The sequence below is a fragment of the Ipomoea triloba genome, chromosome 4 (genome assembly GCF_003576645.1).
Source record: "Ipomoea triloba cultivar NCNSP0323 chromosome 4, ASM357664v1".
NCBI classification, from domain to species: Eukaryota; Viridiplantae; Streptophyta; class Magnoliopsida; order Solanales; family Convolvulaceae; genus Ipomoea; species Ipomoea triloba.
The window spans coordinates 28,630,135-28,647,216 of NC_044919.1; the positions used below are offsets into that span (position 1 = coordinate 28,630,135).

General features: G+C 36.6%; 4 protein-coding genes across 13 annotated transcripts in view; 2 read left to right on the forward strand and 2 right to left on the reverse strand.

Annotated features, from left to right (window-relative positions):
* Positions 1 to 1,353: 1,353 nt before the first annotated feature.
* On the reverse strand, positions 1,354 to 8,293 carry LOC116017419 (putative S-adenosyl-L-methionine-dependent methyltransferase FRAAL3836). 10 transcript variants are annotated; one of them, XR_004097911.1, is made up of 12 exons: positions 7,991 to 8,293; positions 7,550 to 7,701; positions 7,333 to 7,453; positions 7,132 to 7,256; positions 6,544 to 6,672; positions 6,300 to 6,464; positions 5,970 to 6,089; positions 4,142 to 4,312; positions 3,140 to 3,330; positions 2,357 to 2,455; positions 2,210 to 2,268; positions 1,354 to 1,678 (listed from the first exon to the last, which is right to left on the reverse strand). XR_004097911.1 is itself a non-coding variant. In XM_031258005.1 (8 exons), the coding sequence occupies exons 1-7, from the start codon at positions 8,238 to 8,240 to the stop codon at positions 6,018 to 6,020; spliced, it is 1,014 nt and encodes a 337-aa protein (XP_031113865.1). In that variant the 5' UTR covers positions 8,241 to 8,293; the 3' UTR covers positions 4,352 to 4,721; positions 5,970 to 6,017. The 10 variants fall into 10 exon arrangements, 2 of the variants coding, with proteins under 2 accessions (XP_031113865.1, XP_031113864.1); XR_004097910.1 differs by having other exon boundaries at positions 4,135 to 4,312; XR_004097912.1 differs by having other exon boundaries at positions 3,140 to 3,420; positions 4,135 to 4,312.
* Positions 5,050 to 5,794, forward strand: LOC116017420 (uncharacterized protein At5g01610-like). Its single transcript, XM_031258006.1, has one exon. The coding sequence runs from the start codon at positions 5,214 to 5,216 to the stop codon at positions 5,697 to 5,699; it is 486 nt and encodes a 161-aa protein (XP_031113866.1). The 5' UTR covers positions 5,050 to 5,213; the 3' UTR covers positions 5,700 to 5,794.
* Positions 8,294 to 9,950: 1,657 nt separating the features above from the next.
* On the forward strand, positions 9,951 to 12,354 carry LOC116014725 (blue-light photoreceptor PHR2-like). Its single transcript, XM_031254671.1, has 4 exons — positions 9,951 to 11,092; positions 11,595 to 11,821; positions 11,908 to 11,994; positions 12,073 to 12,354. The coding sequence occupies exons 1-4, from the start codon at positions 10,139 to 10,141 to the stop codon at positions 12,152 to 12,154; spliced, it is 1,350 nt and encodes a 449-aa protein (XP_031110531.1). The 5' UTR covers positions 9,951 to 10,138; the 3' UTR covers positions 12,155 to 12,354.
* Positions 12,355 to 12,490: 136 nt separating this feature from the next.
* The window catches only part of LOC116016113 (pentatricopeptide repeat-containing protein At3g62890-like), a 10,740-nt gene continuing 6,148 nt past the window's right edge, over positions 12,491 to 17,082 (reverse strand). Inside the window, exons 2-9 of the mRNA XM_031256276.1 lie at positions 15,373 to 15,788; positions 14,993 to 15,168; positions 14,439 to 14,557; positions 14,188 to 14,339; positions 13,676 to 13,806; positions 13,158 to 13,374; positions 12,930 to 13,059; positions 12,491 to 12,819 (exon numbers count right to left, since the gene is read on the reverse strand). Of these exons, the coding sequence (XP_031112136.1) occupies positions 12,522 to 12,819; positions 12,930 to 13,059; positions 13,158 to 13,374; positions 13,676 to 13,806; positions 14,188 to 14,339; positions 14,439 to 14,557; positions 14,993 to 15,168; positions 15,373 to 15,788 (1,639 nt within the window). The 3' untranslated portion in view covers positions 12,491 to 12,521. The remainder of the gene's footprint in view (positions 12,820 to 12,929; positions 13,060 to 13,157; positions 13,375 to 13,675; positions 13,807 to 14,187; positions 14,340 to 14,438; positions 14,558 to 14,992; positions 15,169 to 15,372; positions 15,789 to 17,082) is intronic.

Genomic DNA, 17,082 nt, shown 5'->3' on the forward strand with positions numbered 1-17,082 from the left:
AGATTTTACGTGGAAAACCCCTAAACAAATTAGGGTAAAAACCACGGGCAAGGGTAGAAGAATTTCACTATGAGAAAATAGGAGTTACAACCACTCTCTAACTAACAAGGAGAAAACAAGGATAATTCTCTCTTGCTAGGAAGGAGAAATACACTCAACAAACTCTCTAATATCTCTAGTATATGAGGGAAGAATAGAATGATTTGGGATAACAAGAATGGCAAATGACCTCCCTATTTATAGTTGAGAAATTGGGGTCATTTTGTAGTTAGCCTAAAATGTAGGGACCAAATAATAAATATTTTTGTTCAAACTTTGTAGGTGCCTAACTCTTGGACTTGCCTAACATTCTTGATCAAACTTTGCAACTTGCCTAACCATTGTGGCTGCTGCCAAATTAACCCATTTGCCTAATTCTGCCGACATTTGGGTGGCCAATTGCTAGTGTTTTCAAGTGAAATGGAATTACAAGGAGATGTGGCTTCTTTCAAGAATGGTCGTGGACCAGATCTAATTTCTATTGATTTGGTAACTCAAGAAAAGAAGATTATTTGTACAAGTGAAGTGAAGAAGAGTGCATTTAATATTGGTTTGAATACAGGTGGGAATGCTCAAATTTTCAGTGAGAGGAATATTAATAAAGATGAAGAATGGAATGATAGAAATATTGCTTGGGATTGTTCTTTGGGACTAAATCCATATGCTCGGGATTTTCATGAGAGTTTGAAATTTCTTTAAGAACAAAAATATGTTTATGTTTCAATGTTTATTTGCACTCTTATGGAGGAAGGACATATGCTTTTTCTTTCTCCTTCTACTCATCTTGATAATAAGTTTTTGTTTTAGTGCTGAGTTATTTTTTAGTTATTTAGTTTAATTATCATTCATTTCACTTTCATTGTCAAGGCTTTTTTTTGACATGTATTGTGAACGGAAGATGTTTCTTAGGCTAATGCCACTCATTTTCAACTTGCTTCCATCAAACTTTATATGCATACACCAGCCAATTGAGCAACTTATAAATTAACAAAAGATTCAATGAACATTATATAATACATATGGGCAAATAAAATCCCATTATTAATCCTTACATAGGACAATCTAAACAGAGCCCTTATTAATCCCTCTTGGCTCTCTAATGGTTTAGAGATCATTAATATTGGGACATTCTGGGACCATATTTTGAGACTTTGAGTCCCTTTCAATATTTTGCTAATAAATCTACTACCTTTAGGTATTTTAATATGTGGGTGATTCACCCGAATTTTCATTTCATTGCCAGGTCAGGAGTTTTGAAGCAGCCCCATTATATTATAACCAATTAAGTAATACTCCGTTTAATTTGCATGAAACTTAAAGCTCTCAAACAACCCCTGTGATATCTGAATGCAAAGAATAATCACACGAATACATTTAGCATCATGCTTCTTGTATGGTGCATCTACCTAATTTTTGCCTATATAAAGGCTCAACAAATTCATCTTCATCTTCATCTTACAAACAACGTAACCAACCAGAAAGAAAGGAAAAATTAGAGATATTCTAGGTGTCATTTCTTCTTCTCATTTTGTGTCTTGAGCTGTGAGGGTTTTCATCCCGCTCTAATGCACGTGCTTCTTGCCATCCCCTCTCATTTTGATACTCAGGCTTTTTAGAAAGGCCAACTAATTATACCTAACTGCTAAATATCAAAATTTATTGCACGTCAATTTGATGCTTAGAGCATTAATAATTTTTTAAAGGAAAAAGTGTCAAATAGGCCACTGAACTTATCGCTTTTGTGCAATTGGACCATTGAACCTTAAAAGTGTGCAATTCAACCTTTAAACAATCAAAATTCTTGCAATTCGACCATTTTTACAAAAATTTTCGGGTAAACTCCAATTATATTACTAACATATATGTATTAAGAGTGACATTTTCTTCTACCATACTAGTTGGGAGTCAATATTGAAATGTTTTTAATTCAAATTGAATTAAATTTTTTTGTAAAAATGGTCGAATTGCACAAATTTTACTTGTTTGATGGTTGAATTGCACACTTTTTAAGTTCAATGGCCCAATTGCACAAAAGCAATAAGTTCAATGACCTATTTGACACTTTTTTCCTTTTTTAAATAATTATGTTATTTCCTATAAAAAAAAGTCCTCAAAATAATATAATAATTATTTAAAAATTTATTAATGCTCTGAGCATCAAACTAATTACCATGGAAGAAATTTTTCATATTAGTTGGCCCTTCTAAAAAGCTATGAACGTCAAATTGACTGCAACAAATTTCGATAATTAGTTGGCCCTCCTAAAAAAAAAAAACCTGAGCATCAAAATGAGAGAGGGATGGTGTACTATACATACCTTCAGTCGTGGCGTTTGAGGAAAGAACCTTAACCGTGGAGATTGACACTGGGATGGTACGTGCCCTCCTCTTCATCACATGCAAGCTTAGCTTCTCAGCTGGGGAAGATATGAGTGGAAGAATGAAGTGTGATAGGCAGGGGAATATATAATACGTAGAGGCAGAGGGGTTATGTTGCATTGCTTATTATTTACAAAAATAAATAATTTAAGCATGTAAACAAATATTTAGAAAAATGAATATATATTCTTTAGATGATTAATACGTACTACATTTTTCTTCAAAAATTATTTATCACATAACATGTCATTATTGTATTTAATTTTGTATGTTTTATAATTAGGTGACTTTCTATTATTAGCTTGTAATAGAGTCAAGTAAGTCAATTAAAATAGTCAATCGAAATTAAATTTTAATTAACTATCACTAAGGGTGTGCATTGATTAGATGCAGTCAATAACGGGTAATTTATGTTCTTTCATAATATGTTAATTATCATTAGTGGTGTAGATGTTGCCCCTCAGTTTTCGAAATGGTACATATATTGCCTCTCCATAGTGTAAATGTTGCTCCTCTCGTACAGTCTAGAAGGGCAATAATGCAATATATGTACCATTTTGAAACCCCTCGCTGAAGAAGTCGTCGGACGATCAAAATCAATCATGTAAAATTATATATTTGCATAAAGCAAATATTCAATACATAATACCTAGAATTGCATGAGACAAATAAAAAATAAAAAAAAAACAATCACTTCCAGATAGCAGTGAAGAATATAATACCACCGAGAAGGAAGGAGAACGCAAGAAGTATGTTCTTTCCTACCAGCTTCGATCCCAAAACTAGGAACAGAAAGTTGTGAGATATTCCAAACATGCAAAGCAAATGGGCATGTCAAAAATGTATGAGCTATCTGATCTCTTCATCCCCTTCCCCACACAATGACATTCGATCTGGTAGTATATATACCCTCCTGCACCTCAGATTGTTGGTAGTATCCAGTTAGTAATTATATTTTCTTGAGTGATGCTATAGGCTACATTTAGAGAGGTGTTATATATGCCTGCATTATGGGGAAAACTTGGTGAGTAATTTTTCACTGCTTATATGCATACATGCTAAATCATTCGGATAATATATTGTATTTAACGGAAGTTAGAATATGTTTTGATAGAGGTGCAAATAATCTGAGATCACGTAATCAAAGGCTAAACTAGTCATACTTAACCAATTCCGATGTCGGCATGACTGATTTAGCCTTTGATTACATGTTCTCAGATTACTTGCACCTAATATATCATATCAAAGCAGATTCGGACTTCAGTTAAATATAATATATTATCCGAATGATTTAGAATGTATGTAAACAACAGAAATTAAACAACAGAAATTACTCAGGTTTGTTTGTTTATCGTGCAAAGGTCTATGATTTTTCCTTTCTAGTAATATTGATAATAAGCTTATATATTACTATATTAGTGCTTAATTTTAATATTCATTTTCATTTTGAAATGTAATTGTGTATTGCAATATAGGCAATGCCAATAATTATATTTAATTTTGTTGAATCAAACTCGTGAGAAAAATAATGCTTTACTCACTTGGTCGTCCCTTTTTCGAAAAACTTGTGTTTATCTTTTAATTCATGATTAGATAGTGATTTGAGTAATAATAGTAATTCTAAAATAACTCATCAAGTAATCCAATTAACACATACACTCTCTTTCCCATGAAATTAATATGATAGATGAATGTTATTTTAGAAGGGCTAACTAACCACTCACTCATGGAAGTTTGATGCTGTAGAACAGGAAGTCTGGCTGTTATCCACAGGCTTTGCGTAAATGCAGGTCCCAAAAACATGTGATATATATTGATTCCACCTCATCCATACAAATAGGGCATTTCGGCTCCACCTCTTTGTTGTTGTTGTTGTTGTTTGTTCAAAATTCATACTATGGGATAGGAAATGTCAGAAAAGGTAGGCATTAGTCTACTTTTATCATAAGGTCATAGGCATGTGTTGTGAAAACTCATACACTTTTGTTTGAATAATAAATTTTAGTTATCTGACAATGCCCTTGATCCTAATAATAAGAATAAGTGGAAGCCTATCCAGGATGGAGGAAGCCGGAAGGGGCAGAGAAGCAGGAGTACTTTTTTTTTTTTTTTAATCATACATGGACGGGTGTTACCCGAAAGATAATAAAAGGACTAGTTACTCTCCCTTACTCTACAGACACTCGTGGCATGAGCAAAGTCATTAAGGTAGGCCTCTTCGCACCTCGGGGGACTAGTTGCGTACGTCACCCACTCGTCTCATTGCTGGGCTCCCAGTGTGACAAGATAATCAACAACCTTGTTCTGCTCTCAAAAATCCCTCCGATAGTTAGTAGTTGGGGTTATGTTGCATTGCTTATTATTTACAAAAACTGAATAATCTATAGTTAATTTTTAATCTTCATAATAGACCAATAATATAAATAAATATAATTAACCGAGTTAATTTTTGTAATAAAAAAAAATTAACATTTTTTACTCTATTTGGCCGGCCAAACGGATCTCACGATGCCTACTGAAGATTCCCTTGTTGCATATCGGCATATGCATATGCAAATTTTGAGTATTTTATTAAGGCGGAAATCACAATCAGCATGTGGAAATGTGGAATTCCAATCTGTATGTTAGTAAAAGACCATTGTCATAACCGTTATATGACAAAAATACCCCGATAGGCCGATACCAACTACTATTCTGACGGAAGACTTTCTCAACGCTATCCAACACCAATCATTCATCCTCGTCAACTCTGTCTCTCCCGAAGGCCAAAGCATCGCACCTATTCACGCCGGAAAGATGCATCCTTCGCCGGCCCGATTGCTTGCCGCCTGCTTAGCCTTTTTCTTGGGAGTCGCTCCGGCGATCGGAGACAGCTTGACGGCGTACGAAATCTTGCAGGAATACGACTTCCCGGTCGGAATTCTTCCGACCGGCGTCGAGAGCTACGAGCTCAACCGAAACACCGGAAAGTTCGCAGCGTACTTCGGCGGGTCGTGCAGTTTCACTATAAAGGGGTACAACCTCAAGTACAGTAAGAAAATCACGGGGACAATATCCCAGGACAGGCTGAGTAACTTGAGTGGGGTGCAGGTGAAAATACTGCTCTTCTGGTTGAATATAGTTGAGGTCACACATAAAGGCGATAATCTTGAGTTCTCTGTTGGGATAGCCTCTGCAGGCTTTGGGATTGACAATTTCTACGAGAGTCCTCAGTGTGGCTGTGGATTTAGCTGTGTCAATAAGAACACTTCTAATCTACGTACTCTTGTATCTTCTTCTTGATTACTTGTTCTTCCTGATCAAGAATTGTGCTCTTATACATTTCATGAACATGTTTTCTTAGTTTATTAGTTCAATTGAATAATGTTCTGCTTAAAGTGTGGGTCTACCAGTTTAAATACACTATTTTTTTGGTTGAAGTAAAATATATGTTTGGATATGGGAAATGATATGCAATTAAATATTTGACTTCCAACACAATCCTAAAACTGCATAGCAGCTGAGAATGTAAACATAACACACTGCTAATATGAAAGCTCGATAGATATGAACCTGGACGGATGTGCATTGCAGATGCACGACCAAACAGAATGATAAACTCTAGAGCTCCTCAAAGCCTTCTTCGTCTCCTTCTTCCTCTATCCTCTGAAATTCTCTCCTCCATAGTTCCATCTATCAAGGTTCAAACATGGCCAGACAATAAAATCTTGCATATAAGTGAGATGTTGAAACATTTGCTTTCTTTAATGTTAAAACCAATGGGAAACTTGTTAAAAAGTGTCCTACTGAAGAATTTTGAAAATATTGTATGGATTGAATGTTGCACCAATACCAAATTATTCTCAATGCATTTTCATACAATTACATGGGGGGAAATAGTACCTGATCATCAGAAAATCTCAGATGCTCTGCAACAAAAAGTATGTTGGTGTACTCTTCTGTTACCAGTTCATTGTCAAGGTTTCTTGCGATGTCATTATACCCAATTATTTCCACGCGGAAACCACAGCTCATGAAAAGGCTTTCCAACCATCTATTTGTAGTTGACTGGATAAAAACCAAAAATCAGAGAGCACTACTAATTGTACTAAACATTAAATGCACATCAGCAATCTTGTTCAGTAACCTTACACCTGGCATCAGTTTCAGCCAGCCAAATAGGCAGTTCCCCCAAGAAAAAGCATCCCTTCATGGCCAGATTACTGACAAGGCACAAAATATCTTTAAAGCTCGCCAAGTTCATGACCGGCAGTCCCTGTAAAGCAAGGTCTTTTCATCTTCTTCCATGGTTTTATACAGTAGATTTCTAGAGGTAAGACGTGAATTGTACTCTAAAGATTAGACATATCAGAAGATCCAACAAATGACACACAGCATTTAATTTGATATAGTTGTGGTGACAATATCAACAAAGCCCATAATAAAGTACCATTCACTGAATGCAGTAGTCAGCAGAGGCAAAGTGAATTTCTAATTGAGCAGCAGAACTATTGAATGACTTCTATAACAACTTACAGAATCAAATTTTTATCTTAGTTTAATTCTCCTTTTATCTTGGTGTGAGGGGAATATCCAGGAGTTTTTGTTCTATACTCGTTATAGGCAAACTAGGTATAGGACTTTGAAGAAAATATTTTTAGTTTCACACAAACAAGGTCACAAGCAGTCAACACAAAATTCAAGGAACCTTGTAGTGTATCCTAGAAGCATTCACCTGAAAAGCCCAAATACTTGGTCTGGCACCATTAAATCCTTTACTGCCCATCATCTGTTGTAGATTAGATGAATTCAATGGGACATGATGAAATACACATGCTCTTGGTATCTTAGCCCCAACTTCTAAAATTTTAAAGAAAAAGTAAGCAATCAAGAAAAAATAAGAACGAGAAGAGCAAGGTAGAAAAGATGCATGGACCTTGAAGCTTCTCAGCTCCTCTTCTAAATACTTCCTCGGGCGATACATCATATATTATAGTTGATGCTGGCCAATTGAGTCTAAATGGCCGAGTATCCATGCCATCTGTTAACAAAACAACCTGCAGCATCTAAGTAAAGTACTGTCTATATATGACTCCATAGTTATCATAGCACCATAGCAGATTGATTAAGCCATCATGCTCATACGGTCATACCTGCTTCGGCCCATCAACTTTTTCTAATGTGCTCAACAACTTATCATCAATATACTTAGTTGCAAGGCAGTAGGGATGCAGATGCTCTTCCCTATACACTTCAGTCTCAGATAGAAAAAAGCAGCCAGCATATGGATCAATGAACAAAGGATCTGCAAATGCAACAATTCACTTAGTCATGAAACAACATCAACAAAAACTGAATACCATAAGAACATATCAGTTTATCAGCAAAGCAAGCAAAATGAGCTTGGAGGCTAACACAAATGGACTGGTAAATAGCCGTGAAGTTTCAAACTACTCAATCAATAAAGTATACATCGTTGAACACCTCGAAAACAGAAACTGTTCGATAGAAATCCTAAATGAACAATTTAATCAACACCTTAATGGAATGCTATAATTTAGGGATAGGAGTTCGGAGCGGGAAGACGGACTTGCCTGAACGTTGAGACTCCTGGAAACGGATAGCAGCGCGTTCGACGGCGGCTCGGAAAACGGGATCACTCTGCTCAGCGTATGGATTAGCTCTTGCTGTGAAAATGAAAGTTTTCCTTTTCCTTGATGCGCAGGATAACGACGACAATGGAGGCAAAGTAGCAGTACAGGCTCCGAACCGGAAATCCCCCACGCTTTCCATATTCGTCTGCCATAGACGTGCTGAACCTAAGCAAGTACAAGCAACCTCCATTACAGCTCACTCCTGTTCTAACTTCTAAGGGATGGCAAATTGGCAATTCGTGATAAGGGGGAAAAGCGTAATTCTGAAATTATTTGATCTTGGACAGTTGGACTTGTAGTAATTGTATATTTGCACTTGGACTCCTTGGATTTTAGCTAATATTAAAATGATGCCTGTGATTTCAATAATTGTACTTTGAGCAATAACTATAATTTTTGTTTTATCATTTTTATCTCCAATTTTCAAATACTATATATTTTCTTTTCCATTCAAAAACTATACATGTTGAAATTGAATTACTCTGAATTTTTTAACTTACAAAATATAAAAGTATCTTATACTCCGTATTTAATTGTTTATTTAAATAAAAAATTAATGTGAATGATATGTAACAATTATATTAAACGATACTCCGTATTTTGTATTAACAATGATAAGGATGAGTAAACAATAACAAGAAGAAACAAGTGAAATGATAATATCACTAACAATAGCAACAAGTTGTGACTTAATAAAGTAAAATTTATTAAAATTGAACTATTAGATATAAAAAATAACATGTTTTTTATAGACTTAATAGTGTAAATCCTGAAGCACAAGAATTAGAGCCCAAGGCAATTCCTCCATAGGACTAGAACAACCTCCTTTAGATTTCAATTGGGAAATGGAAAAAGGCAAATGGAGTGCTCTCATTAAACAACCTCTCTTAGGCGCAATTAATGTGCGTTAGAGAAGTCTCGGGACACATGTCAATCTAGATCATGTCATCCACGTGTTTCTATGGGACTCAGTGATAGATATAGCAGTGTCATATGTTGTGAAGGGTTTAATCACCCTAAGGTGAATTGTGATTGTTGCGACGTTTATACTCGGTTGGTGGGGATCGATTTTGAGAGTACCGAGTCTCCTTCATGTTTTATGAATCGATCTTTGAATATCCTGGTTGAGACTAGTGAGCGTAGTCACTCATTATTATTAGGGGTATAATCGAGACACATTCCACATTCTGATCAATTGCACCTTCACATCTCCCTGTCAGGCAGGTTAGCACATATCTCCTATCAAAGCTATTATGCAAAATGTTTATGCTTATAGATGGAGTTTAACCTATAACTCAATCTAAACATACCCAATTTAGCATAACATTACACAATAAACATGGTCTAACATATTTAGCCTCTCAACTCATAAAACTTAATTAACACAACTGACTTGATAGAACTACAACAACAATTGGTTATTGTAGACTATTATCGAGTTTATAAGACTCATAAGGGCAACTCCAACCATTTTAGTCAAGTTTTGACTTAGTAATCACAATATTAGAAGTTCGACTTGTAACATGAGTTGTCTATTGATTTGTGCCAATATCACTTATGAGTAACCTAAATTGGTTTGTCTTCCTATAATTCATTGTTGACTAGAGTCACAAGACATAATTTATTTCGTACATACCATTGTGTAGTGGTTCACAAGTTACTTTGTAGATATCAATGTTTTGATAAATTTTAGTTAGAATAAGGAATTTCATTTCTTATGAGCAAGAAAAAAAGAATTATCTAGTAAAACTAACTTAACTGATTCAACTTATCACATACAAATCTTGTAATCATAAGACGTAATATATAAAATACAATGAATATTTGTAATGGGGTTGTTGGGACGAAATTAGGTGGGCAACATTGTCAATTGGGGAAACAGTTTTCCTCACGTTTACCAACCAACTTTCTCACTATAACTTAAAAACCACCGAACCCCGCCACCAAACACTGCAACAAACCAGAAAAGCCTCCGGCAGCAGCAGCAGCAGCGCCAAATCTTCGTCGGAGAACATTTTGTGTCCTCAGCTTTATCGCCGTTTTCCTTTTCCAATCTGTGTTCGGAAAAGCTGCATTTTCTCTCACAGAATGGAGCCTAAAAACTTTTCTCAAGAGAATCAGGAAGAGCAGACTCAGATGGCTGCCGTCTCTACGCTTCGCCTACCCATGGCTTCAATCTCCCTCTCCTTGTCCACAATTCTCCCCTCTCACCTTCTCAACACGGACAAAATCTCCACCCTCTTTGGTTCTCACCCAAGCAGGGTCAAAATCCCTACGCAGATCTCTTCTCTGTCTCACCTTTCCCTCTCCGCCTCCCTCACTCCTCCCAAATCATTGCTCAAGTCCACGGTCTCCGCGAACCCGGTTCAGAGCCCGGTCCCCTTGAATCCTCTCCGCCCGTCTGATCCCTCCAATGCCGCGGGGCTCCGCCGCGCGTCCATTGTTTGGTTCCGGAACGATCTCCGCGTCCACGACAACGAGGGCCTCAACGCAGCCAATAACGAGTCCATGTCGGTTTTGCCCGTTTACTGTTTCGACCCGAGTGACTATGGAAAGTCCTATAACGGCTTTGACAAGACCGGCCCGTACCGAGCAACATTTTTGATCGAGTCGGTTTCTGATCTCAAGAAGAATCTGCAGGCCAGAGGCTCTGATCTTGTGGTCCGAGTGGGGAAGCCCGAGACGGTGCTGGTGGAATTGGCTAAGCAGATTGGAGCGGAAGCGGTTTACTGCCATCGCGATATCTCGCACGATGAAATCAAGGCGGAAGACAAGGTCGAGAAGGCGATGAAGGACGAGGGCATTGAGATGAAGTTTTTCTGGGGAAGCACGTTGTTCCATATTGATGATTTGCCTTTTAAATTGGAAGACATGCCTACGAATTACAGTAGTTTTAAGGAAAAAGTTCATGGCTTGAAGGTCAGGAACACCATTGAAGCACTGAATCAGCTCAGAGGATTGCCTGCTAGAGGAAATGTGGAGCCTGGGGAGATTCCATCTCTAGCTGATTTGGGCCTCAATCCTAGTTCAACAGTGGGGCAGGTATGCTTATTTTCTTGATTAATTCTGTCTTATATTTGCTTCTTTGTGTTATATGTGAGATTATCAGGCACCAATACTGTCAAATCCTCTGTTGTTTCCCCAAAAGGGGCAACACGCCAACACTCGTACCTAAAGGTCAAACACTCTTAATTGAGCCTGTATGGTTTTCGACTATTACACTAGAACTAGGTTTACCCACAGTAGTGGCTGCGTTTCCCTCGTCATCCCAAAAGAAAAAAAAAAAAAAAACAAAACAAAATCCTCTGTTGTTAGAATGGTTTCAACATGATTGTTTTGCATGCAGAGTGGAAAACCATATGCTAATGCTATGCTTACTTGTTTAATGGATTCTGTGTCCTATAATGCTTTATGTTACATGTAAAGATGATTAATGAATGAATGCAATTTGGTTCCCAAGAATGATCAGACATCATTAGTTTCACCAATGAATCCTCTGTAGTTAGAATGGTTTCAAATTTCAACACAATTGTTGTGCATGCAGAGTGGAAAACCATCTGCTAATGCTTCCCTTGTGGGAGGAGAGGCTGAAGCATTGCAGAGAATTAGAACATTTGCAAGCGAATGCCAAGTGCAACCCAACCGGGGAAACAAAGATGGGAGTGATAGCATATATGGCGCAAACTTTTCCTGCAAAATCTCTCCCTGGCTTGGCATGGGCTGCATTTCCCCTCGCGCCATGTTTGAGGAGCTCAAAAAATCCATGTCAAGGTAATCCCCATCCCACCCACCGCATTCCCTTCCCAAACACACCGCCCCATTTTCACATAACGGGTATTTTACTGTGTGTTTTACAGCACGATTTCTGCTTCCTCTAAAGACCCCAGTGGTGACACTGGGGTGAACTGGCTAATGTATGAGCTGTTATGGAGGGATTTCTTCAGGTAACAACACATCATACTCTCAAGTGCTGTGTAGCCTCTGGTTTATTTGTCTGGTAACACATATTTGTTTTTTGTCAGATTCATCACCAAGAAATACAGTGATGTAAAGCATAACTCTGCAGCCCCTGTGACTTCATGCACAGTAGGAGTTGCTGTCTAATAATGGAGCATTACAGGTGTCAAAGATAGAAGCATAAAGGGATGATTCCCCTTTGTACTGAATTTTCTTTTGCAGAGATGAATGTATCTATAATGAATGTTAGAATAGAGGCTGTGTAGAGTGTTTTCTACTACTATCCTGCTTGTACTGTCATTATATAGTTATATTATATGTGTGAATCTACCAATTTGATACAGTCATCCTATCATTCATGCTACAATCGCCCAAATTAATTAAAACCTTACAAACGTAATAGTGTGAGAGATTCGTTCCCTCGATAAGTAACTAAATTAACCAACAAAAATGGGAAGATAGAAATTAAAATCCAACCAAAAAGAGAGAAGGGTAGCAACTTGGATAGAGACTTTTATATTATGCCAGAAACTCTGAGTGAAGATAATGTAACAAATGTAAGCCACAGCAGCATAAAGAACACAGAGGTTACCCAGGCCCAAATTCTGGGGCCACCAAGTTCAGCACCCAAAGTTACTCTCCTAAACACCAAAACACCGATACACCCAACCGAAGTAGCGAAGAAAATGAGTAAAGAGAAGCTTAATCCCTTGGCGTTCTGTATTCTCAGGGGCTCGTTGAATGCAAAGTAGTTGTAGAGAGTGTCAATCAGCCATGGAATGCCAATGCCTACATAGATATTCACCGAATTGCTGCAAATCCAAAGATTTGAAGCATATCAGTTGAGTTTCTTGTCAAGTAACCTAACATTGGGTGACAAAAATCAAACAGAGTTTAGTTTATGACGAAAATCAAAACTAACCTGCATGTGATGTTAGCGATGGCTGAATCAGCAGTCAACTGCCGCTCTGCAGCAATCTTGCTTGCAACTAGATCAGGCCAAGAAGTTCCAGCCGCCAATGCTGTGAATGCAATGACATAAGGATTTATTCCTGCAGGGAACATAGGTCGTCCATTGGTACATCTTGCAGAGTAGCGTTTATAATGAGCACAAGTTTGCACACTCAATAAAAAAAATAAAAAAAGAAACCTGTAACACAGCTTATTAGGTCGGTGAGTTTTGTAACAACATAAGCTATCCCACTAATGAAGATCAAAGAGCAGATGAAGGCAGGCCACCCATGGACAATCTGATAGGGAGGTACAAACGCAAATAGAAGCCGCCATGGTACTAGAAGTAACTGCCAGGAAATGCGTGCAAGCCGAACAAATTTGTTATCCAGTTTTCTGGATTCTGCATGTTCCAACTGTTCCGTATTGAAGGAAATATGCACCAAAGGAAACATATGAAACAAAGAAATTAACAAAAATAAATTGTGAAAATGAACTAGAACTTAAAAATTTCAAAACAAAAATGCAAACCATCAAGAACTGAGAAAAAAATAGATGGTCCTCTGGGCCTCTTGGCAAGAGGCTATAACAAATTATCACCATCACTTATGTTAATGCAAGCATTATGACATCTTCTGGTTATGGATTTATGGTTGAGTAATGTTTCAACCAAATAGCCAATGTGAAAAGAAGAAGAAGAGGAAGAAAGAATAGTACCACCAAAGCATCGAAAAATTGCTGTTTCCAAATTGAGAGGATATCAGATTCCTCAACAATTGTCTCATCACAGTTGAGCCCAGCAGAGGATTCAGCAACATCTGTATCAGGCAAGTTTTGATAAACAGGACCTGTAGAAATAACTTCAACAGAAAACTTACTATACAGAAAAGGTAATAACTCATCTATTTGCTATCCAAATCAAAGATTCTACCAATGCATATTCAACTGTCGCATTCAACCTCCAACTCGATACTAAACTAAAAGTGACTAGATGAGTCACTATATATTAATTATTATTGTCTTCTATATTCCCTATGCACTCACTTCAAAATACTTGTTGCTCATTATCACATTTAACTTCAATTGGTGTTATTTGCTCTTTAGCAAAATTTTATTAGATCAGAGTGTCGTACTGTCAGTCATATTTGATTTTAAATTCAGTGAGAAGCATAAATTAGTAATAACAGATTATTACCGTCTGAATGAAACGTATTGTTTTTCAAAATTACCTGTCCCATCGCCAGAATGGATGGAGAAAATATCAACAATTTCCCTCCTGTCTTCCACCGCAACATTGAGTGTTCCTGAGCAATCATCAGGAACCTCTCCATAAGAAGCAGTCTGTACAGGCACCCACTCCTCCGGCCTCTCAGATCTTTCCCTGATACACATGAATTAAAAATGGGTATGGTGAAAAAAATGTTTGGCAACAAAATCGGAACAGTTAAATGAAAAGATGGGTTATATAACCAAAGCATACAAAGGAATGGACAAATATGGCCAACGCTTGTCTTGAGCATAGGCATGTATCAGCAATAACCCAAATTGGAGCACTGTCAACAAAGACTCCCACAAGGTGACAACGTTTGGAGTCCATACCTACAAAGTCAGCAGTATTCACAAACAAGTTGATTTCAATAGTGTACCTAGTGTAGAACAGATATGATATTATTAGTACTTCTTCATACGACTTCACAAAGTCCATGCCGAGGAAATACAAATTGAATTCCTGCCTTATATAACACACAAGCATATATAGACTATAATGACAATGCGTATCTATGTAATCAACTTCCCTAGAGTATCCTCCCATTCAAATAAAAGCATGTAAACACCACAGCACAGAACCGAGGCCACACTTGATTAGCAATTCCAGTAAAGCCATATATTTAGCAGTGGCAAAGACAACAAGACACACATCTACTTTCTCAACAAAGTGAGAGAATAGCGTATTCAAAATTGAAACATTTAAAAATAGATTATAAAATGCAACACATATTCCTTTCAACCAAAAACTTATAATTTTTTTTTTACCTCTAAAATGATGTAGAGCCAAATGTAAGCCCAGAAAGACCAAAAAAGCTCCACAAGCCAGACCCCAAGATCTGATATCTTTTTCAACTCACCAGCTTTAGGTACCACAACACAAACTGCATGTATAGGAAACAGATCAAAAGCTGCAGAGCCAACAAGCGTTCCTGGACCCAAACCTGTAATAGATATAAAAAAAAAAAAAAAACAAAAATACAGATATCAATGATGCAAAAGCAAGAAACCTAAAACAAATTAAATTGGGCATGAAATAGAAGTGGAAAAGTATATTTTGTTTGTACTTTATTAAAATACATTCTAACTTTTTTCTTAACAATACAAGGCAAATACACTTCAATTGAAGAGATAAAATTAGGGAACACCTCCAGCATATAAGCTTCCAATATTTCGTATTGCATCAATAGTAGCTAATGATATTTGTGGAAAACTCGTCCCAAATGCCAGCAGAGTGATATCAGCAATTGTGTAATTCCACACCTTTTCCTTCTTGACAATTTTGGTTTTTGTACAAGGATCTATTTCAACCACTGTTCGCGAATGCTTGACAACATTTTCCATGGAGCGGAAGAACCGAGAGGTAATAGCTGACAAGCCAATGAAACAATAGAAAATACCCATAAAATACAGGAATGCTCTGAAACCATCCCCAAGTGCAGTTTCACCCTTAAAGAGCAAATAGGCTTCACAAATTTCCTGCTGCAATATATTCGAAACATTCTTTACACTCTCAGCCACATGGTCGTTTATCATTCTCGAGCCCATCTGAATTTTGTTTAAAGTTCACAGATTAAGCAAGATGAAGCAATGGTTCCTACAAAGAAAGCAGTAATCCTGTCATATCCATCTTAACATTTAGTGCCATAATCTTAGAATCCAACAGTAGAACAATAGCAAAAGCTACCCAAACTTTGAAAACACAAGATCTAAATAACTACTCTTTCCATAAGCGACGTCCATGCTCTTAAACTCAGTCCATAAAAAGATTACACATTTATACTTGCTTTGCTTATTAATGATACTTCACTAGACTTATTCTGCAAGATTAAACCTCGGTTTCAGAAAGGGCAGTAACAGAACACTTTTGCACTACTAAATTAATGAACTAAATATCAAGAAGAAATTGCCATCAACGTTCATAGGTTCTGAATTTGGATTTTCCACAATTCATGTTTTTTCACTTTTTCACTTTTTCACAACGAATTATGTAAAATTGCAAACTTTCCAAGCTGATAAAGTGATAAAATCTGCAATAGAGATCAGAAGCCAAGACCAAATACGGAAAAAAAAAAACAAAAAACAAAAACAAAAAAAAAAAACAAAAAAAAAAAAAAAAAAAAAAAAAAAAAAAAAAAAAAAAAAACAGAAGAAAATTACCTCTAGTAGTCTAGTTAATGCTCATTCATGAGTCCAAGAATATACGAGAGCGAGGAACCGAAGAGCTAAAAAATGAAAAATATAAAGCAATTAATGGAAGAGATTCAAGAGAGTAGTATAGAACAAATGTACCGAATTAGACACCGCATCTGATGTTACTGGTAAGTGGATTCCAACCTTCCAGCAGAGTTTGATCCTACGGTGAAAACTTAATTTTCAATAGGGATACTAATGGGGTTGGTTGTAATGAGTGAATTTGGTGTAAATTTTGTAATTTTTGATAGAAGAGGAGTGAGTGAATTTTCTCAAAAAAAAAGAGGAGTGAGTGAATTTGGTGTAAATTTTGTAATTTTGATAGAAGAGGAATGAGTGAATTTGGTGTAAATTTTGTAATTTTTGATAGAAGAGGGGTGAGTGAATTTGGTGTAAATTTTGTAATTTTGATAGAAGAGGAATGAGTGAATTGGTGTAATTTTGTAATTTTTGATAGAAGAGGAATGAGTGAATTTGGTGTAAATTTTGTAATTTTGATAGAAGAGGAATGAGGTGAATTTGCAATTTGTGTTCAATTTTGTAATTTCATATAAGAGGAATAATGGAATTTAATTATATTGGCACGAATAAATATAGAAATTTCAATGTCAATAGAATTGAAAGGGAATAAATAATATTAATATTAATATTAATATTAAAAACAA

What these genes read in the sequence shown, in the direction of transcription:
- LOC116017419 (XM_031258005.1), bottom strand. Translation starts at nt 8,240, where the DNA reads ATGGAGGTTGCTTGTACTTGCTTAGGTTCAGCACGTCTATGGCAGACG. An exon ending in CCAGGAGTCTCAACGTTCAG is followed by an intron (nt 7,702 to 7,990) that starts GCAAGTCCGTCT and finishes TTGCATTTGCAG; the next exon opens with ATCCTTTGTTCATTGATCCA. An exon ending in AAGTTGATGGGCCGAAGCAG is followed by an intron (nt 7,454 to 7,549) that starts GTATGACCGTAT and finishes TAGATGCTGCAG; the next exon opens with GTTGTTTTGTTAACAGATGG.
- LOC116014725 (XM_031254671.1), top strand. Translation starts at nt 10,139, where the DNA reads ATGGAGCCTAAAAACTTTTCTCAAGAGAATCAGGAAGAGCAGACTCAG. An exon ending in CTAGTTCAACAGTGGGGCAG is followed by an intron (nt 11,093 to 11,594) that starts GTATGCTTATTT and finishes TTGTGCATGCAG; the next exon opens with AGTGGAAAACCATCTGCTAA. An exon ending in TTATGGAGGGATTTCTTCAG is followed by an intron (nt 11,995 to 12,072) that starts GTAACAACACAT and finishes GTTTTTTGTCAG; the next exon opens with ATTCATCACCAAGAAATACA.
- LOC116017420 (XM_031258006.1), top strand. Translation starts at nt 5,214, where the DNA reads ATGCATCCTTCGCCGGCCCGATTGCTTGCCGCCTGCTTAGCCTTTTTC.